At 47.0% G+C, this 22,456-nt stretch overlaps 1 protein-coding gene across 2 annotated transcripts in view; it reads right to left on the minus strand.

Annotated features, from left to right (window-relative positions):
* The window catches only part of SLC6A12 (solute carrier family 6 member 12), a 78,589-nt gene that overhangs the window by 36,118 nt on the left and 20,015 nt on the right, over positions 1 to 22,456 (minus strand). For both annotated transcript variants that reach the window (XM_065582136.1, XM_065582140.1), the window contains exons 2-7: positions 16,589 to 16,799; positions 12,645 to 12,779; positions 11,743 to 11,883; positions 8,884 to 8,971; positions 6,286 to 6,418; positions 1,423 to 1,557 (exon numbers count right to left, since the gene is read on the minus strand). In XM_065582136.1, coding sequence (XP_065438208.1) covers positions 1,423 to 1,557; positions 6,286 to 6,418; positions 8,884 to 8,971; positions 11,743 to 11,883; positions 12,645 to 12,779; positions 16,589 to 16,736 — 780 coding nt within the window. In that variant the 5' untranslated portion in view covers positions 16,737 to 16,799. The remainder of the gene's footprint in view (positions 1 to 1,422; positions 1,558 to 6,285; positions 6,419 to 8,883; positions 8,972 to 11,742; positions 11,884 to 12,644; positions 12,780 to 16,588; positions 16,800 to 22,456) is intronic.

The raw sequence follows: 22,456 nt of genomic DNA on the forward strand, positions 1-22,456 counted from the left end.
ATCTTCCACACAGCCAGGGAAGGATATTAGCAGCAAGTTAACAGTCAGGAAGGAACACCTTGTCCAGTATCCTTGCTGTCCCCTAAACGGTGCCCAGCAGGCTTCCAAGTGGCTGCAAAGTGGCAGGCCTTCAAATACACGCAGCCAGCCACTGCTGTTTGAATTAACTGAGATCCCTCATGGATCCAGACCTGCAGATTCACCCAGGAACCTCCCCCAAACCATTATAATCAAGGTCCAACCTTCTCCACAACAAACTGGACTCAAATTCTGCAGCAAGGTGTCTGGCTCCTGCAGCTCTCCCACGTGGCAGATCAGAAATTCCATATCAACTTCATTTAGATTAGAAAATGGAGGCTTTTAATGAATTAACTGAACACGAATAAGACACTCAGCCCCTGTGTTGTTTATTTTCATATTAAAATTCCATTTAACTTAAGCTGTCTCCATGTTTTCAGCATGTCACCGATTTTTGTGTTGACAAGACATAACTACATCTGAAAGTCATCGGGGGAAGCTGGAGGTGTTAGCAGCTGGGTAGGGAGCAGTTGGGCCTTTTGCCATCTGGGAAGATGCGGGAGACAGTTTGAGATTGTGGGAAAAGCACATTAGCTGATTGCTTCTGCTACAATAATCAGCAGTGAAATAATTAACGTTTAGATACTCTCCGTTAGGTCTCAGAATTAACACTCCATTGGGATGCAGGGAACAATAGTTTGGAGATCTGCAAACTCAGGGAACTAACGCTGAATGCAAGTTACACAGTTTCAAGCTTTTTCCCCCCATACGGATAAGGGCTAGAAACATAATGTTTTTTAAATTAAAGCCGAGATTCTGGAGCACAATTCTGCAAGAAGGTGCTGATTTCACAGCAAATGCCAGAAATGCCGAATCTCAGAATAAAGGGGCTCTTGTTTATAAAAACTGACCATTTGTAGCTGCAATAGTTACCTACACACCTACTCAGTTTGTCTTATACTAGGAAGCTCGTCTCCCTGAGAAAGCTCCAGCCTCTTCCAAGAAAAGCTCAAGCTGGGCCAGAGAGCATGAAGCGAGAGGGATTTTTTCTCCTTTTGTTCAACATCATTTCACTTAAGGCTCAACAAAACCACCTGTCGTACACTGAATATTTCATAGATGCTTCTGCATTTGCCAAGCCCCTAAATGGCAATGACCTAACACATCCATATGTTTAAAATACCCTGACAAAAAGGCGATATTTGTGCTGGGCTGAGATTCCCCCATCAACCCTTTTAAAGAGGCCTCAGCATTTTGTCGGTCTCTTAGGGGAGGGAAGTCCAACCTGATCTAGATAGCAGCCAATTAAGGCCTGATCCTGTGAGGTGCTGAACCCCTGCTTTTCCCATCACCACTTTGTTGGAGTCTCTCCACACCTCACAGTATCAGGCTGTATTCACTCACCTGTGCATCTGCAAGCCTGGAAATGTCTGGTCTCAGGTAGAACATGATCCCCTCAGCAGCACCAGGCAGGGTGACCCCTCGAATCAGCAAGACAAAAAGCATCACGTAGGGAAATGTGGCAGTGAAGTAAACAACCTGGAAGCAGAGAGAAGGATAAAAAGGGGATGTTGTCACCCTATAGATCAGGCCTGCACAACTCGTAAAGCGGCGATGGCCATATTACTCCAAAGAAAACAGCTGAGGGCCGAAACCCCCCAAGCGCTGCCAAACCCCCCTCCCCAGCGCCACCCAGCCCACCCCCCCCCGAAACACAACACCCCCCCGGCACCACACACCACACGGAAACAACCCCCCCAGCACTGCCGAAACACTACCCCCCCAGCGCCACCTGCCCCGCGGAAACAAACCCTCCTTCCCCAGTGCCACCCCACCGAAAAGGCAGTATTGAACCTCGGTAATTTGTTATAGCGGGCTCCTAAGGTAGTATAATTAAGGTAAAAGAAAAATGTCTTTTTGCTAGAAGTAGAAGAAGATCTTCCCCCCCACTTTGTAATCAATTGCCCTGTTGAATGAATGAGGTGTGAATGAGGAAGGCATGGAAGGCAGGCACCTCCAGACAGCAGCAACTCTTGGAGAGGGCAGGGCCGGCTCTAGGATTTTTGCCACCCCAAGCAAAAAAATTTTTGGCCGCCCCCCCCTTTTTTTCGTGCCCCTCTGCCCCTGGCCCCGCCCCAACTCCACCCCTTCCGAACCCCTTCTCCAAATCCCCAGCCCCGCCTCCTCCTCCGGCATGCCGCATTTCCCCCCCACCATTGCTTCCTGCAGGCCCCCCGCGACCTCCCGCCCTAGCTCACCTCCGCTCCGCCTGCTCCCACGGGTGTGCTGCCACTCTGCTTCTCCCCCCTCCCTCTCAGACGAGGGAGGGCAGAGAAGCGGAGCAGCGGCGCGTTCAGGGGAGCAAGCGGAGCAGAAGTGAGCTAGAGTGGGGGGGCGCAGGAAGTAACGGGGGGTAGAGGAACCGCTCCCCGCTCCAGCTCACCTCCGCTCCACCACCGCCGCCTCCCCCGAGCGCCCTGCTGCTCGGCTTGTCCTCCCTCCCAGCCTTGCTGCGTGAAACAGCTGTTTCGCGTGCGGCAAGCCTGGGAGGGAAGGGGGAGAAGCGGAGTGGCGGCGGCGCGCTCAGGGGAGCGAGCGGAGGCGAGCTGGGGCGGCGGGGGCACTTTTTCCCCATGCCTCGGAGTTGGCGCCTATGATGGCCGGCGCCAGAATGCGGCCCCTAGAAATATGCCGCCCCAAGCACCTGCTTGTTTTGCTGGTGCCTGGAGCTGGCCCTGGGAGAGGGGATGGGAGCCAGACCAGATCAGTAGAACAGGTCAGCCACTGATTCACCGCTTGTCTCCTCAGCCCCCCTCCCCTGGCTCACCTACTCACTCCCCGCCTGCTCGCCTACTCAGCCCCCCCCCCTTCACCCACCGCTTGCCTACTCACCCCACTGCGGGCTGCACAGTGAGCCCACCTACTCAACCCCTGCGGGCCGCACAGTGAGCCCATGCGGGCCGCATGCAGCCCCCGGGCCGCATGTTGTGCAGGCCTCCTATAGATCATACATCCAAAGCAAATCCCCTAACTCTATTATTAACAACACCTGAGTCTTTAAATCCCCAAAGCCTCTGCTTTCACTGAATTCTAATTAAAGGCCATGAAAATATTTCTATTTCCAAAAAGTGAGCAGTGAATTTGAGGAGGACAAGGCAGCAATTTGAGACACCCGGCAGAGGCCTGATTTTCAAAGCGTGATTGTTCACCACACTGAAAAATTCAGCCTCTTTAAGGCATCTCAACTTGAATTTGAGAGCCCCCAAAATCTTGACATATTTTTTGAAAGCCTTGACCACAGTTTTGTAAAGCCCTCCTGTCCTCTCTTTTGTGTGGGAAATGAAATGCATTGGTTTAGGGAACGGTTTGAGCAGAATGAATCATTCGTCAAGCCCATTTTTCTGCTTATGCAATTGAATATCAGTGAGCAAGCTGCAATTTCCCTAAATGTATTCATTATTCAGATTCACTCAAATAATATCCTTTTGAATCTTTGTTCACACTATTGATTGATCGCAAATATTCAAACATCAAACTGTGTTATTTGACTGTGATTGGTCAAATAAGTCAGATCGTACTGTTTCTGTTCCCCGATTGGAGGAGCACACAAGCACTGCTGGTACTGAAATTTGTCTCTGAAATTCACTTTTTGTGAACATTTATGCTAGTAAACCAGATTTATTTGAAGTATGAGGAAAGTAAACACAAAAGGAAAACACAAAGGTGGCCAAAGTGAACTGGTTTTAAAAAACTACTCATTCAGACTTTTCATATGAATTATTCTCCCAGCTCTAGGATCTAGTACCAGGCCTTTTAGTGTCGACTATTAAAAATTAACTTTCAGTCAAGAGTTGACTTCCCATTGACTACAAAGTTCTGTAGTTGATCTCTGAAAATAATCTTACACCACTGCAAATATTAAACCAAGGTATGTTCTTCTTAAGAGGTTCTGTGATCTCTCTACTGCTTGTTCATAATATGTCAAAGCACAACTTTTTCTGGCGGTAAGAAACAGAGCAGAACAGTTAAATTACTTGACAGCATCCTATCAGATTATTAGATTTTAAGGCAGAAAGGACCATTATGATCATCTAATCTGACCTCATGGGTAGCACAGTCCATAGAATTTCACACAGCAATTTCTGCATTAAGCCCATAACTTCTGACTGAGCTTGAACATTTATTGTAGAAAAACATCTAGGCTTGATTTAAAGACTTGGAATGATGGAGAATCCACCACATTCCTAGGTAAATTGCTCCTATGGTTAATTACTCTCACTGTTAAACATTTGCACCTTATTTCTAGCCTGAATTGGTCAAACTTCAGCTGCCAACTGTGGGACTTTGCTAGATTAAGGAGCCATCTATTGTCAGAAATATTCTGCCCATGTAAATACTTATGACTGATCAAGTCACCTCTTAACATTTTCTTTGTTAAGATAAATAGATTGAACTTTCTTTAGTCTCTCGCTGTCAGTAGATATGGTTGGAAAAATTTTGATCAAACTATTTTTGCCCATCAAAATATGCAGATTTGTCAAAACCAAAACTTTTCATGGAACACGTTCGGTTTCCACAAATCGGTACTCAAAATGTTTTGTATATAAAGTTTCAAAATTGCCAACGTGACAAATTCTGGCTTACCAGTTCAAAACAATTTTAGGTTTAGAAAACTAAACTAAAGGAAGTAAAAAAACAAAGTTGAAAACTTGTAATAGAAATGAAACATTGACCCAAATTGAATTTATTTATTTATTTATTTGTTTATTTTTATTTTCAGTTTGTGAAAATTTTTAATATTTTGACCTTTTGTCCTGATTCAGAATGGGAAACGGTTTTTGAAATCTCAAAAGTTTCCACAGGACAGGAAAACCGTTTCCAGGTTGGCTTTAACTGCAAGACAGATTTTCCAGGCATCCGATCATTCTTGTAGCTCTTCTAAATCCTTTCCAATTTTTCAACATCATTTTAAAGTATCTTTTTAAATCCGCATGTTTACCCTTCAGTATTTGATTGTTTTCTGAAGTGCAAAGAGAGAAGAGTGGGGAGGAGACATGGATATTAATTGAGTCCCCTGTGTCTCCACACATATGCAGCAAGCAGGAGAGAGCAACTCAGTACATTTCCATTAAAGGCAAAGAGTCTTGCAGGCTCCACACCGTCCCATCTGAGAGTTGAGCCAAGGAGCACAGTGGTAAAAAGGTTGTAAATATGGGAGATGAAGACAGCCCTGTGGACTCAGCAGCTCACTGACGCAGAACTAAAGAGATGTGTCTATTGTGAAGGATGCGTCCCAATACCTGTACCAGGAAAAGGTGAGAGTGATGGGAGCTTCATGGATGGAGAGAGAGCAAATAGTGGGAAACATCTTTTATGGAAGAAGGGGATTGAAGAAACTGGCCACTCACCCCTCAGCGATTGTCACAGGTCCTCTAGAAATGTGCAAGACCAACCCTGAGTAGTATAACCCACCCTCACCGCTGCTCAGGGGGTTATACTTCAGCCCTGCACCATTGAAGCCTGAGTGGCTTCTTTAAGCCTCCCATGTGAAATATGTTATGCTCATCCAATCCAGGAATAGAAACAATAACCTGTGACTTATGCAATCACAACCAGCCAGCCCAGCTCAAATTGTCAGGATCAAGTGTGGAATGCTCACAGCAGCGCCCTGTTTGTGAACAATCCATTGAGTTAAAGAAAAAAGACAGAAAAACCCCCAAACTGAGCAATTACAAATAATGAGAAAGTGGGAGGTAACCGCAATGAACCCCTAAGGAGATTATTTCTAGTGGGATATTCACTCTGCTCTGGTGTTTAATTCTTATTGGTGACTGGAGATTTGACACTAAAACAGGCTAATGTTGCAAAAGCCACCAGACCACGTGGGGACTGTGCATCAGCAGCAACTGGATGATTGTGTGTTGCTAATGGTGAAGCAGCGTCTTTCACAAGGTTTCCCCGTTACAGTGGACCATGCTGGGCTAGGATTTCACCATTTCTTCTAAGATCTTTCTCTTGTCTCCCCTCTGATTGACTGACTTTCTTTGCTCTTCTCATAATGGACTAAATTCAGACCCAGCATAAGCAGCTGTGACTTCAATGCAGTTGCACCCACGCATGCCAATCTGAGTATGGCCCTATGTCTTGTGTGTTCCCTGCCTCCTTTCTTCTCTCTCGGTATCCTGGAGAAGGCTAAGAAGGGGGGAAAGAGATATAATGGCAGCTAGGAGGAGGTTTAGGGACTAAGGGGACAGACTTTGCTCTTACTTTGCCTGTGGACTTGACTCCTTTCCAGATGCAGAAGTAGCAGATGACCCAGGCGAGCAGGAGGCAGAGAGCCAGCTCCCAGCGCACAGTGCCCAGATTGTGAATACCGTCTGTGAGCCCCAGGGCTCGCTTCCTGCCAGTGCAGGAGGAGAGAGAAAGGTTAACATCCCAGACTTGACTCTTCCAGCAGCCTCCCGCCCAGAGTTTTCATATACATCCCATAGCGCAGCTGCCCAATCTCCCCCATCACTCCTCCTTCCAGTCACCCTAGCCCTGACAGCAATACTGTATTCTTGGTCACCACAATGCCTTAGGTGTCTCTGGGATCCCCTTGCAGCCTGGCCCCTGCAGTTCCACCTCACCCTTTAGTCAGCCTGGGCTCTCCAACTCTCCCAAAGCCCTCAATAGCCCCACTTCAGCCCCCAACCATTCACAGCACAGTCACTCCCGATCTCATATCACTGCCATCCCTTTGGCTGCCTCGCAGGCCACACTCCATCAGCAGCCTCCCCTGCAGCCTCCTGGTATCATCAATGGCTCCTAATCACCTGCTGGCTACTTTGTTTCCTCCAAACATCCCATGTTCTATGGCTCTCTCCAGGAACCCTTATGGTTATGGCCCTCATTCATCCCTACAGGTTCCCCTCAGCACCCAGGGTCCCTAAAGCTATGTCTACTTGATGAGCCGGGGGAGGAGGGGAGTCCCACTTCACCCAGCCATACTCGCCCTCACACTCACCTGAGTTAGCACACTGACAATAGCAGTGTAGCCGTGGTAGCATGGGCAGGGGTTGCTTGTGCTAGCAGCCCCCACTATGTACCCATGGCGTTCAGGAGGGTTGTACTCAGGGCATCTAGCACGGTGCTGTCTCTCCCCATGTTACCATGGCTACACTACTATTTCTACTATTTTACGCACGCTAGCTCAGATGAGTGCTGACATCAGTATATCTAGAAGAGCTGGGACCACACAGTCATAGTGTAGACATAGCGTAACAGGGACCATGTGAGAACTGACCACCATGTCCAGACACTTCCCCTGCAGCCTCTCACTACCCTAATATCTATGACAACTCTATGTCCTCCCGGCCAAACACCCCCTCACCCCCAAACTCTAGGGGCTCCCTTGTAGCCGGCAACGTTGTACTGAAATCACAATGGTTTTTGGAGCTATTGGTGGATGGTCTCAGGGCACAGGAGCCTGACACTGAAGTTCCAACTCTTCCTCTGGCTCATCCTGTGGCATTCGACAAGTCACTTCACCAATGGGGAAGCTGAGACACAGCAAAGAAAAACCCGCAGCTGGCCCATGCCAGCTGACCCAGGCTCGTGGGGGATGGGCTGTGGGGCTGTTTCACTGCAATGTAGATTCCTGAGCTCGGGCTGGAGCCCAGAATCAGGGACCCTCCCACCCGGCAGGGTTCTAGAACCCAGGCTCCAGCCCAAGCCTGGACGTCTACACAGCAATCAAACAGCCCCGCAAGCCTGAGTCGCCTGGCACAGGCCAGCCGTGAGTGTCTAGTTGCTGTGTAGACATATCCAGACAGGCTAAGTGGGATAATGGATACTGATCACCTTTGCAAAGCACTTTGAAAGCAATGGATGAAAACGTGCTATTGTGATTGAGCCCCTGATTCCCACTTGCTTCCCGTGACTTCCCTAGATTGGGAGGGGGCACAGTTGTGAGTGTGAGTCCTTAGAATTACAACTTCCATATTGTTCACACCCCCTGAGGGCCAGTGCTGGATGATTCCCTACAGTGTATTCTGCAGCATTTCTCCTTTCAGGACTCCTCTCGGGTGCTACGTCTGTTTGCCCTCTGGGTGTTTTCACGGGGTGCATTAGGTACCCAGCAGTAAAGAATCACAGAAAAAGTTGCTTTCCTCTAACACTGAACAAGGAACTCAATTAGAATAAGGGGGAAAGCTACATTGTCTCTTCCTGCTTCACCGCAGAGCATCTTTGCAGAATCTCTTCCAGCCCCCTCCCACCTGGCCTCCTGCTCTAGATAAGGGTGACCAGATGTCCTGATTTTATAGGGACAGTCCCGATATTCGGGGCTTTTTCTTATGTAGGTGCCTAATACCCCCCATCCCCTGATCCGATTTTTCACACTTTCTATCTGGTCACCTACTCTAGATAGATCATCACACTTGGTGTGCGTACATGCGTGCCCGCTGGGTGTCTGTCAGGGCGGCCCTACCAACATGTGGTCAGGCCCTGTGTATCCACAACCTGCGGGTGCTGAGTGCATCTGCCATGTCAGAAAGAATATGTCCGTGTGCGTATGTGCATGCGTTCTCGGTAAGGGTCAATATCTGACCTCTGGGGCTGTGTGGTGCATGGGGTGAGACAGCGTGTGTCTTGGGAGTGCCCATGTGCCCCATGGCTTTCTGTCAGTCAGTGTGCCCAGTCAGTATGCAAGTTTGCATGTGCGGTGAGTGTGCTCATGTGCCCCATGATGTGCGATGTGCCATAGGTCTGGGCTCCGAGATGTGGCACTTGCCCATCTTTTTTGGCTTTACAGAGACTCCATTTGGAGTATTCACACTGCTGTGACCGCTTGAGGAGAGAAGAGTGTGAAACCGGGGTACGTACTCCCAGAACTCAGTAACTGGGGAGGTGGCATTAGCAGGCGCTGTCCAGTTCTCCACGTTAGAGTGATTCAGAAAGTCCACGCAGCGATCTACAAAGCAGAAAGCAAGTCGGTGAGCCTGGAGAATTCTCATGAGAGCATTTGTGTTCTCTCCTGCCTCCAACCTGTTCACTCCACCTGCACACAAACACTTCACGCTGCCCTGTAAAACATCACTCTCCCCCCACCCCTGCCAGAATCCTAGTCCAGGAAAAGCCAGAAGGATGGGAGAAGTGGAGGCTCCATACTGAATAGAACCCAGATGGCTGTGGAATGCAGGGTACTGTAGGGCAGCGACTATGGTTACCCAGGCTGGGAAGTTACTTAATGTTAAGAGATCGCTCAGAGAGGAATTTCCCTGGCTTTCCCCACAAATAAAGCTCTGCTTCTGGAGCTGGAGGAGTTGGATCCCCCTTTGGGGAAGGCAGTGACCCCTGTCAGGGGTATGGCCAGGGAAGGACTGTGAGTCGACTGAACATGGAGAGGGGAACTTTCATAGATCCGCAGATTCCATGGCCAGAAGGGACCACTGCGACCAGCCAGTCTGGCTTCCTGGATGACACAGGCCATAGACCTTCCCCAAAATAATCCCCAGAGTAAATCTTTCAGAAAAGTTTCAGAGTAGCAGCCGTGTTAGTCTGTATCCGCAAAAAGAAGAACAGGAGGACTTGTGGCACCTTAGAGACTAACAAATTTATTAGAGCATAAGCTTTCGTGGACTACAGCCCACTTCTTCGGATGCATATATAGTCCACGAAAGCTTATGCTCTAATAAATTTGTTAGTCTCTAAGGTGCCACAAGTCCTCCTGTTCTTCTTCTTTCAGAAAAAACATCCAACCTTGATTTGAGGCATAAGATTTTTGCCAGGAAAGCTTCTTTTACTGAGGGAGGGGGCTGAAATAAGCTATATTGGAAAAAGCACAATTTTGCCAGTATAAGCTGCAACCACATGAGACGTGCTTTGCCTGTACAGTACATGGTGCAGCTATCTCGACAGTGCACTCCTAGCAGAGACCTGGCCTGAGAGAGCCAAAGACTCAAACAGTTCTCTGCTGTGACAGAGGCTGGCCCAGATGCTTGAGGGTCTAAGGTGCAGTGAGCGGGTTGTACTGTACCCCGTCACACTAGGTCAGGGCAGTGCCAGCTCCAGTGAAAAGCTCCTTCCATGGCTTAGAGTGGGGTGAGGACTCCAGACTAAAGCTGGTCTGAAAATGGGCTTTTTTTGCTGCTGAAAATTTTGAATTTCCCGTGAAAAATCGAAAACCAAAACATCTTGATTAGAAATGCTGCCATAGAGTTGTAGTTTGGCTGTCACATGCTCCCGCTATGAGCTCAGTTCCCTGGTCAGACTACTTAACCCATGGTGCATCATGGTCTCACCTCATGGTGTCAGGAGGCTGTTGCATCCTGGCCATGGTGCATCATGGGAGAAGTAGTCTAGCTGGGGAGCCCAGGCTATAGAGAAGAATGGGCACATGAGCAAGGCTGGATTTCCCATTAGGCACAGTAGGCATGTGACTAGGGGCACCTAAAAATTTTTTGTCACTCCCAGGTCCCAGCAGGGGTGGGGCCAGAGTCGGCTGAGCGAGAGACGGCCCCATGCAGCCCTCCTGGATCGCTCCTTGCTCAGCCCAGCAGACACAGCCACCTCCCAGTGGGGCTGGTGAGTGCAGACGGGGGGCAGAGCAGGTCTCGGGGGGGTTGTGGAGAGGCTCTGGGTAGTGGGGGGTTTGTGGAGGGGCGCTGGGCAGTGAGGGGTGCAGGAGGTCTGAGTGTGTTGGGGCAGTGCGGGGTCTGTGGTGGAGGGGGTTGGGTGGCGGGATGCCTAAAAGTAAAAGTGGCAGTACCCACACTGCCCACAATGGTTTGGAGCTCCGAGCCATTGTGGGGGTACCACACAGTTTTTGTCTGCCGCCAGGCAGTGGAGACCCCTGGAGCTACCAGCCAGAGGCGGATAAGGGGTTTGTGGGGCTCTGGGCCAGAGCAAGTGGGGGACACTCCCCACCCCTTACACCTGCAGTCCCTCCCCCTGGGGAGAGGGGTCAATGTGCGGGGGGCTTCTCTCACTCCCCCTCAAGAGCGCCGGGTGGGTGGGGTAAGTGGGATAAGCCCACTACACCCTGACCCAGCTCCCGGGCAGGAGCACCATGGCGACCAGCAGAATAGGTCAGGACACCGGAGAGCCCATTTTTCCAGGGACCCCCAGTTGACTAGGACCCCTGGGCATCAGCCCCATTAGCCCAGTGGCTACTCTGCCACAGCTCCCAACTGCTGCCAGTGGCTGGGGATCACCCCACAGCTCCCGGATGCTGCCTGGCTACGGGGGCCCCAGATCTCCAAGCTGCCACAAATGGTGGGGGGACCCTGCTGCTCCTGGCTGCCGTGGGGGGAGAGCCCCACTGATCCCAGCCTCCATAGGCAGTGGGGGGCCCCGGAGCGCCAAGTCACGGGTGGCAGGAGACTTTGGAGCTCCGAGCCCCTGTAGGGGAGGGGGCAGAGCTCGGAGCCAGGAGGCCCCGCAGCTGCCCAGACACCATGGAAGGTGTGCGGACTCTTCCTAGGGGTATGCAAGGTGAAAATCCAGCCCTGCACATGAGAAAACCAAACACCACCCATTTGGCCCACAACTGCATTTCGAAATCAAAATATTTTAGTTTTCAGCTGAATATTTCAATGAAAATTCAAAATTTTCCACATAAAGCAAACAGTGCAAAGAAAAATGTGTTTAATCAAATACCCAATTTTCTGTCAAAAAGCAGTTTTGATGGAAAGTTTTCAAACCCAGATCCTCTTTCCAGAAGCAGACTAGCTGAAGTTGTACCTGAGTTCCAAGGATTATTACAGGTGGCCCAGGGAAGCACAGCAGTAAAGGAGCTGAACAGGTAGAAGATAGCCCAAGATAGGATGACGATGTAGTAGATATTCAGATAGGATTCGATGACTTGTGAGGCGTATCCAATTCCTAAGAGGGAAAGTGACAGGGGTTAGGAAATGGCCCCCCAGGCAAGCCCCAAATATATCAGACTTTTGCTTCAAATAGTGCCATAGGCCACATCGCACTGGAGCTGCGGGCAGGGCAGATTAATGAGCAATTTGGTTCACCAAAGAATCCTGTAAGACTCAGGTTGAGGGTGGGAGAGCCAGATGTGGTGCATCACGGTGGAGAAATCAGAAATAAAAAGGGTTTTCACTGCTAACTACATCCCACATCCAAAGAATGGAGCCAGAGCAAAAGCATAGGCTCAGGAAGGTGGTGGAATCTCCATCCTTACTGGTTATTAAAGCCCAGCTTGACAAAGCCCTGGCTGGGATGATTTAGTTGTGGTTGGTCCTGCTTTGAGCAGGGGGTTGGACTAGATGACCTCCTGAGGTCTCTTCCAACCCTAATCTTCTATGATTCTAGGCGGGAGCTTCTAATCCTGGTTCTGCCAATATCAGCAAATGCCAATCTGAGCAAATCACTTAATCGTTCTGTGCCTCAGTTTCCTCATCTGTAAAATGCGGATCATAAAACTTCAGGATAGTTGTGAGGTTAATTCTCTGTGGTTTTAAAGTAGAGCTGTCCAGAAAACAAGAATTCCATTTCACAAAAAAAGTCCAGGATTTATCATTTGTTTTTGTTCTGCTTCGGAACAAGAACTAGACCTTTTCAAATTTTTCACACAAAAACCATGAGACCCAGAAATTCCATCGTGGACCCGAGAAACCCATTCATTGACTCACCTTCAAAGAGAGGGCAGATCTTCCTCCATGCGGTGATCCCTCCCTGGCTGGTGTACTGTCCTAGCGCTGTCTCCAGGAAGAACACTGGGATCCCACAGGTGAAGAGGAAGATGAGGTAGGGGATAAAGAAAGCACCTGCAGAGAGAGAGAGAGAGAGAGAGAGAGAGAGAGAGAGTGGGTAGCAAATGGAGGAATCTTTACTACTCGACATTATCATAATCACCTATTACCAGTTACACGAATAAGCGAGATGTACCATCAAGGCTCAGGTAAACACCCTTGAATGTAAATGCCTATCTGAACTAAATGGACCTGGTGGGCCTGCAAAACTGTGCAGATCTTGCAAGAGAACAGCCTCTCGGATTTCTTCTTCTTGTCCTGGAAATACCACAAGCACCCCCCGTCCTCATGCTATTTCAGCACTTTTGCATCTGGTCCTGGCCAAAACCTGGAAGAGCAGAATGGCAAGAAGACAAAAAAAGCCACAGAAAATAAACGTTGACTACACTTTTCAGCCCTTAAAACCAGTTTGAGCAAAAGTTTGGGAAGGTCAGAGGAAATCTTATTGTATCCAAACTGGATCCTCCTTACCCAGCAGTCACAGGACAGCTCTCTCCAGTTGCTTCTAATCTGCTGCCAGGATCTTGGTTTAGTCCCAGCCTTTCCTTCTCCCATCTCCTAATTTGCCTTTCCAAAGAGAGCAGCTGGACTCCACACTTCAGAACCCACCCAGGGCCAGCTCCAGGCACCAGCCTAGCAAGCAGGTGCCTGGGGCGGCCAATGAAGCGGGGGGCGGCACGTCCGGCCCTTTCGGCAGCGGGGCCATCACTCCCTTTGGGAGCAAAGGACCTGCCGCCGAATTCCCACCGTAGAATGAAGCAGTGGTAGAGCTGCCGCTGCGATCGCGGCTTTTTTTTTTTTTTTTTTTTGCGCTGCTTGGGGCGGCAAAAATGCTAGAGCCGGCCCTGAACCCACCCACCCCAGTGTAACGGCAGACATAAGGCAGGCAAATGCCATTCTCCTCCTGGTTGAAACAACAGCCCTCAGGGCCTCATCAGACACAAGGAACAAATGATAAGTGAATATATTCCCATCCTTTGCCCCAGTCCTCTGATAAAAACACAGATGTTTGGAAGAAAGATTTGGGCTCCTTCTCTCAAAAGCAAATCTGGTTCTTCTTAGATCTGTTTCTCCCTTGCCAGAATCAGTCATGCAGACCCACATTCCTTCCCATGAAGGATAATTAACAATTGGGTCTAAATAAAGAACATTTCTCCTTGTTCTTATGCCAATAATGTTAAAATAAAGAGCAACATCAAAATGTTCCCTAAACACGGATGTATTATAGTTGCAGGGGACATAGGGCCAGCAGACCCTTCACATCTAGACGGGATCAGTCCAAGTTCATGAAGTAGGAAACATAGATCCTGTACGTATTCAGCTAAAGGCAGCTACTCCTTTCACAGCCACATAAAAGACCTTCAGTCAGAGTTCTTCTGAGACAACAGTATTATCCAGTACTTGATTAGATGAATCCTTAGGGAGATCCCATACCCTTTTTTCTGATTCTGATCGTCCTAGTGGCTGATCAATGTAATCAATAATCATTTACAAGAGTGCCACCTTACATTTATAAAGCTTCTTTCCATTCTGAAGTTCCCAAAGTGCTAGCCAGGATACCAGGGTTAACATCTATTTTTGCAAAAAATGACATGGAAGTTTTCATGACTGTACAAGTGGTCAGCCGACCCCCCAACACAGTTCTGAGCCATTGGTTCTCAATGGGAAGAGTGCTTTGTATTAGAACATGAAAACCACTTTCTGCAGCATCTTAAATTTTCTGTGGTAGTCTCCCAGCCAAGTTTTGCCCAGACCTAGCTGTGGTCAGTTTGAGAGATCTATAAACCAAAGTCCAACCATTTTTATAAACAAACTGGTGATGTTCAGTTATCTCCCCCTCACTCTGTTTCATTTTATGGTCACTAGAAAATCTCATTTTTAACCATGTAAAAGATCTTACTGCAGTTTTACTGGAATAAGGAAGTAAGCAAGTCACACAAGAAGCAGCAGTGAAGGGGAATGGACTCTTTCTGTGGGAATAGGTTTCAGAGTGGAAACCGCGTTAGTCTGTATCAGCAAAAAGAACGAGACGTACTTGTGACACCTTAGAGACTAACACATTTATTTGAGCATAAGCTTATCCGATGAAGTGGGTTTTAGACCACGAAATCTTATGCTCAAATAAATGTGTTAGTCTCTAAGGTGCCACAAGTACTCCTCATTCTTTTTTCTGTGGGAATGTTTCCTCTGGCCAGGGGTTGGCTACTTATAGATCTATTACTGGGGAAGAGGTAGAGGTGTCCTTTCCTTTCTCATCCTCACAGGCACACCCTCCTGAAGCTCCTCAAATTCAGCTTTACCCCCAGGACAAGTGCCTTGCCCTTTAGCTTTGAAAATCCGCTGACCTTACTCAGCTTTAGAATTCATTCACAACACACCTCTGTTTGGATAGTGTTTTTCCTGATCCCTGATTACCAGAAATACCAAAGTACTGGGAGAAAGGCTACAATCATGGGCCAGTCAGGCCTGAAGGGTGAGTTTAGTGGGGACAGGAGCATCACCTGGGTCACAAAACATACAGAATAGGGGGGCAGTTGTCCAGGTGCCCTTGAGGAGAAACCCAGGCCCTGAAGGAGATCATGGAATCATAGAATATCAGGGTTGGAAGGGACCTCAGGAGGTCATCTAGTCCAACACCCTGCTCAAAGCTGGACGAATCCCAACTAAATCATCCCAGCCAGGGCTTTGTCAAGCCTAACCTTAAAAACCTCTAAGGAAGGAGATTCCACCACCTCCCTAGGTAACCCATTCCAGTGCTTCACCACCCTCCTAGTGAAAAAGTGTTTCCTACTATCCAACTAAACCTCCCCCACTGCAACTTGAGACCATTACTCCTTGTTCTGTCATCTGGTACCACTGAGAAAAGTCTAGATCCATCCTCTTTGGAACCCCCTTTCAGGTAGTTGAAAGCAGCTATCAAATCCCCCCTCATTCTTCTCTTCTGCACACTAAATAATCCCAGTTCCCTCAGTCTCTCCTCATAAGTCATGTGCTCCAGCCCCCTAATCATTTTTGTTGCCCTCCGCTGGACTCTTTCCAATTTTTTCACATCCTTCTTGTAGTGTGGGACCCAAAACTGGACACACTACTCCAGATGAGGCCTCACCAATGTCGAATAGAGGGGAATGATCACGTCCCTTGATCTGCTGGCATTGCCCCTACTTATACAGTCCAAAATGCCATTAGCCTTCTTGGCAACAAGGGCACACAGTTGACTTATATCCAGCTTCTCGTCCACTGTAACCCCTAGGTCCTTTTCTGCAGAACTGCTGCCCAGCTGTTCAGTCCCTAGTATGTAGCAATGCATGGGATTCTTCTGTCCTAAGTGCAGGACTCTGCACTTGTCCTTGTTAATAAAAGCAAAAAAGTGTTTTCCCCGACAGAAGATCAGCTATGATCAGAAAGCACTTGGGAATAGCTGGGAGGAGGGGGAATGCATGGGTCCTGGGAAGGAAGGGTTCCAGGGACTGTTGGGTGGGGGAACTGAGAGGGTGGGTTCCCTGGTGGATGGAGCCCCCAAAGGTTCTGATAATTCAGCTGTGTTTTAGATAAGCATCTCACCTGTTGGCTGCCTCTACAAATGGCAAACCTAAAGGTTCATCCATTATTAAAACGGGGAGCCTACTGAAAGCTGGATTGCTCCTCTCCATCTGGCAGAGCTACTCTGAGCATCCACCTCGCTGTGTGATTGCTTCACTGGAGGTACAGGGGGTGGGCGTGGTCTCTATGTATGGGCATGTATAAATGAACAGATGAAAGTGCCTGCTCTGGTGCTCATATTCTTGGGCCAACATCTCACACAGCCTGGGCTTTTACGGACTTACCACCTCCATTTTTGTAACAAAGATAAGGGAATCTCCACACATTGCCCAGGCCGATGATCTCCCCAGCCACAGAGAGCATAAACTCCATTTTATTACTCCACTGGCCTCTTGGCTCCATTTCCAGCTTCTCCTTTTTGAGCAGCACCATGTCCCCATTGGGCTCAGCCTCCACAGCTGCTTTACTCTCTGTGGTCCAATGCAGCAAGGGAAACTGGGAGGGGAAATAGAGCACAGACAGTAAGAAGCTGTTACAGGACACACAGGAGTAGTATATCCCTCAATAGTATTCATCACCATGCATTTTTGACAGGTTTCCATGCCCCATTTGGGGCTTTTGTCCTGCCTTCCCACCCCTTTTCCATTGGCGCCTAAGTTTGGCACCGTTGGCCATTTTGAAAAAATTTTGTATGTGTGTTTGAATACGGGAAGTGTTGTGTGTGTTTGAGCTTGGATACATTGAGAGAAAAAGGTTGAAAGACTAGAGTGAGAGAGTTTAAAGATGAAAAAAGAAAGTTTGGGTAAGGTTTAGAGAAAAAAAGGAAATTTAAAAGAAGAGAGGTAAGTTATTCAAGAAAAGAGAGATGATGGTAAAGGCCTAGTTTGGTATGCTATTAAAGAATAGAAAATTTTGAGATAAATGTAAAAGGTGTGGGTGGGTTAAGAAAAATGTTAAATAATATTGAAAAGTAGGGTTAAAAAGGGAATGTACTAAGGCAAAACCTGTTTAGTAAGCATGTGGTAAAAAGTGGCTAAAAAAGCATTCAATACCAGTGTAGGTTTAAAAAAAAAAGAGGTCAGAGAGAAAAAGAGAAAGAACAGGGCAAGAAAAGGGAAAAGAAAACCCCCTTTGCAAAAGGCAAAGATAGAGAGCACATGGTTGAATCAGAGAGAGACAGAATCTTTACCTTTCCTGTCTTTTTGTAGAATAAGGCAACTACTCAGTTCAGAAACTTTCAGATTTGTTATCAGCGCCTTCGTATCGGACCAATCAGAGTTTCTTCTACAGCAGCGTCATAGAATTCATTTTCCTGAACCAATCCTATAGTCCCAAGATTTTAAACAAGAGCCAACTCCCTTCTCTCCTCCCTCCCCTCCTTTCTCCCCCTGCCTTGTAACTGTCTTATTCTTATCTAAAGAAACAGACCCCCAGCATTTTTTTCGCCATGTAGCTCTTTTACATAGGGGTTTTTATAAAAGTAAAAACCATAAGCTTTTAGTAACAAACAATTTTTAAAAGTTTTCCCCTAGGTTTTAAACTAACGGGGGTTATTTTTTAAATAAAAACCATGTGAAGCTGCAGCAAAGCTCCTGTTAGCAAAACAGTATCTGTGAGTCAGTGAGAAGAAGGAGTTTGCTTCTTCACCTGCTTTTTAACAAACACAAGTAAAAGTTACATTAAGTTTTGCAAAGGTATAATTACTTGAAAAGAGAAATCTATCCGAAGACACATCCTTTTTCCATGTGTTTCAATAAAAAATCGTGCAGAAGCACCCCAGGTTTAAAACCACAGGTTTTTAGTGACAGACAGTTTATCTTTTCCTTATTTTGTAAAACACTGGATCAGAGAGAAGAAGTTTGTCGTTGTCCCCCCCCTCCCCCCGCCCCTTTTTAACAAATAGAGTTGAAAGTTTTGGAAAGGAATAAACACTTGGAAAGACAAGCCTATCTGAAGACACATTCCTTTGTTATAGGTGTTTTAATAACATGTGAGTTTGCAGAAACAGTCCAGGGTTAAAAACAGAAAGCTTGTTTATAAAAGTAATGTATAGTCATAAAAAAGTTTTTCCCTAGGTTCTAGACTAAGGTAGTTATTTTTTAATAAGCCCAATATGAAACAACAGGCTTTCAGCAAAGCCATTGTTACCAAAAACAGCCTCTGTGATCAGAGATAAGAAGGCCAGAACATAACAAGAAAGCCCTAGGCCTGCTTTTAAAACAAAATTGTACCAAAGACTTGTTAAACTAAACCTTTTCTTTTTGTTATGTAACGAAGGCATCGCTTTGTAAGTAATCTTATTTACAAGGTAAAATAAAAAAAGAAATTACCTTTATTTAACACTTTTGTATATGTTGTAATAAAAAAAAGCATGCAAAAGCACCCAGGGTTAAACCCTGACTAAGAAAAGGATAAGATTGGGAGGGATAGCTCGGTGGTTTGAGCATCGGCCTGCTAAACCCAGCGTGGTAAGTTTAATCCTTGAAGGGGCCACTTTGGGATCTGGGGCAGAAATCAGTACTTGGTCCTGCTAGTGAAGGCAGGGGGTTGGACTCGATGACCTTTCAGGGTCCCTTCCAGTTCTAGGAGATAGGTATATCTCCATATTTATTGGAGTTATTTTTAACTGACATTTTATTTTACAACACACCCCGTTTTGTTCCCAAAACATGCTCTAACTGTTAGTGTTTTTTCTTAGCAAGATTTTGTAATTTGCTGAATGAAGAAGACGTTCAACATTTTGCATTAAATATTTATCTGTCAGTTTGATGATTTCATCTAAAACGCTATTTGGGTCCTCGGCCTCTGTCACTTTGTGCACCAATTCTGCCCCTAGAGCTAAATGTTCCTGGGTTAAACAGAGGCACTGCAGTATGTATCCCAGCATGATGATGATATTTAACACACTCTCCATACACAAACTACCGCTAATTTCTTTAATTTTACAATTCACATCATTTAAAGACCAGTACATGTAGGCATGATGCCTCTGACTTGGGCCATCTATGGCGCATCCAGGACAATCCTCATTTTGTTTTTCTCTCAGGCAGTGCTTGATGATTCTGTGCACAGCCGCTCGCACAATTGCACGCACTCCCTCAACTTTAGATAGTACAGGCCTATAGAATAAGCGTCCCCTGCTGTTTTGGCATTCTGTGGAGCATCTGGTTTTGTGTCTGGGCAAAAACAGATTGGGCCCAAACCGCTTGGTTCTTCGGAGCTGTCAGTGTCCAAAACCTCCAAGTCCTCTGAAGAACCATCGCTCAGCTGAAAAATTGACAGTAAGAAATGTGTGTAAGGCATCTTTGTACTTTTTCATAACATGATTTTAAACCCTTTTACACCATGTATCAAGAGACCCCTTTTGCATGCAGCTTTTAAAAACAACAAACAACAACTGAAATATGTCTCCATGCAGGCTTGATCCAAAAGGCTCTAGCCAACTGAGCATCGGTCAGTGCCAAACCATCCCTTTGAATGTTCTTACATACAACGTACCTGTGCCTTGTCTCCGTACAGACCTTCATTTGATTCCTCCTGGCTGGGGGCCGGAGTCTCAAACAAATCATGGCCCAGCGGTCTGGCCTCATGTTTCTCCACCGTGTTGTTCCTGCGGGTACTGGCATCGTTAGCTATCCCTGTCTCCCCGCTCCCATGACCCGTCTCAAACACTGTTTGCCACAATGGTGTGTTTGTTTCTTCAGGTCCCATAGCAGCGACCGTATAACGTCTCTTCATGAGAAGCTTGACTGCCGGTGTTGGCCAGGGCCTTCGAGGCGCAGACCCGTTTAAATAGAGGAGCTCCTCCTTAAAATGGCAGCCCTAAACTATTGGCTAAGAATACCATGAGCCCTCCCTCCCTAAGTAAGGAGGAGCTCCTCTATTTAAACGCTTCAAATAGCCCTCACTGCATACAAAATATCCTCTAAAAAGGTCATGCTTTGTTGCATCTCAGTCAATTCTGTATTTTCATGTTAAATGTTAAAAAACCTTTATATAATAAAACACTGCATGTTTAGCAAGTGTTAAAAGTCTGGGGGGAAGAGTCAAGGGGTGAGGGTATTCTTCAGATAGGCTATCTCTAAGCTTCATGCAGTCACAAAGCAGTGGTTTTTGTCTTTTACCATCAGTAAATGGAATAAAATGTGTTATAACTTTCATAAAGTATCTTTCAATGCAATCTCACATTTTGTTAAAACTTTAACAGCATTTAAAAAGGAAAATCAGTCTGTGTAAAAAACCAAGCAAACTGAAGGAGTGACCCCTAGAGCCTTGGTAAGGCAGCCGATAGCGCATGGAGCACTGGCTAGCCTAATTAGTCTTATCTGTTTTTAAAATGTAGAGAAAGCTCCAGCTCCAGCCTGTGTTGTATTATTTTAATAAAATCTATGGACCCAAAACAAACACAGGAGCTTGTACCGGTGTCTCAGCACACAGGCTGCAAACATTTAAAAACAAAAACATTCTGATAATGCAACAAAAAAATTCATACTTAAATCTAAAAGCCCTAGGAAAATAACAGCTTACTATAACTTTCACATGAATTTGTTAAAAAGTGAGGAGGAAAATAAATTTCTCTCTAATCCACTGGATTACAGAATAAGGGGAATATGAACTAGCTGTTACTAAGGTTCTGTGGTTTTCACTCTGGGGTGTTTTCTGCATGCTCATTTTTTTTAATTGAAACACACTTGTAAAAATGTTAAATAAAGGGCTATGTCTTCATATAGGCTTGTCTTTTAAAGTGTTTATTTCTTTACAAAACTTAATATAATAATTTTCACTTGTATTTGTTTAGGGTTACCATATTTTGAGTGTCCAAAAAGAGGACACTCCACGGGGCCCCAGCCCCGCCCCAACTCCACCCCTTCCCCAAAGTCCCCGCTCCAACTCCGCCCCCTCCCCTGCTTCCTGCGAACATTTGATTCGCGGGAAGCCTGAAGCAGGCAGCAGGTAAGCTGGGGCGGGGGGGGGAGGAGGCGCGGCCCAGTCTGGCTCCCCCAACCGAGCGGCTCCCTCCAGCGGCCGGCCCCAGCCCCAGCGTCTCCAGCCTGGCTCGGCTCGGGCCCTGGGGTGCCGGCCCCGTGCCAGCCCCCGGCCGAGCACCCCCGGGCCAGCCCCCGGCCCAGCACTGCCGGCCCCCAGCCCGGTCCCAGCCCCCGGCCCAGCACCCCCGGCCCCGGCCCCCGGCCCAGCACCCCCGGCCCCGCACTCCTGGCCCCGCACCGCCGGCCCCCGGCCAAGCACCCCCGGCACCAGCCCAGCCCCCGGCCCAGCACCCAGTGGCGCCGGCCCCTCCCTATTTTCCCGGACATGTTCGGCTTTTGGGGATTTCCCCCCGGACGGGGATTTGAGGCCCAAAAAGCCGGACATGTCCAGGAAAATCCGGACGTATGGTAACCCTAATTTGTTAAAAAGCAGGCAAAGAAGCAGCCTTTTTATCTCTAATCTACTGGTTTACAGAGGCTGTTTTTGCTGACAGCTGCTTTGCTGCAAAAGCCTGCTGTTTCAAACTGTCCTTACTAAAAAAAATGACCAGTGCGAGCCTAAAACCTAGAGGAAAACTTTTTTTATCACTAAACATTACTTTTATAAACAGGTTTTCTGTGTTTTTAACCCTGGATTGTTTCTGCATTTTATTGAAACACTTATGCCAATGGGGCTAAATAAAAAAAAGTGTCTTCAGGCAGCCTGTTTTTCAAAGGGGTCTTCTTTTCTAATCCACTACCTTCAAAAGGCTGTTTCAAATGGTTCTCACTAAAAACCTTGGGGGAAAACTTTTTCTTAGTAAGGGTTTTGTGGGTTTTGGTCTGGGGTGCTTCTGCCTGCTCTTTTTCATTAAAATATATGCAAAAGGAATGTGTCTTCAGATAGGTTTGTTTTTTCATGTGTTTATTTAATAAGTTAAAAAGAGAGGGGTTTAGACATTATTTTAAAAAAACACATTTTAAAATGGTTTATAGTATGTGTTGGTCAGCTTTTGTTACAGGGTCCTGGTTGTTTAGATAAGAGCAGGGACCCTTTTCCTGAAAAAAAAAAAACGTGAAGGGCCTCTGGCTACATACTTTAGCTTTTTTAAACTTTTATTGTAAAAAGTTTTTATTTTATATAGTAAGCTTATTTACAGTTAAAGTTACTATTCTTTTTAGTAC

Source organism: Chrysemys picta, chromosome 1 (assembly GCF_011386835.1).
Source record: "Chrysemys picta bellii isolate R12L10 chromosome 1, ASM1138683v2, whole genome shotgun sequence".
NCBI lineage: Eukaryota > Metazoa > Chordata > Testudines > Emydidae > Chrysemys > Chrysemys picta.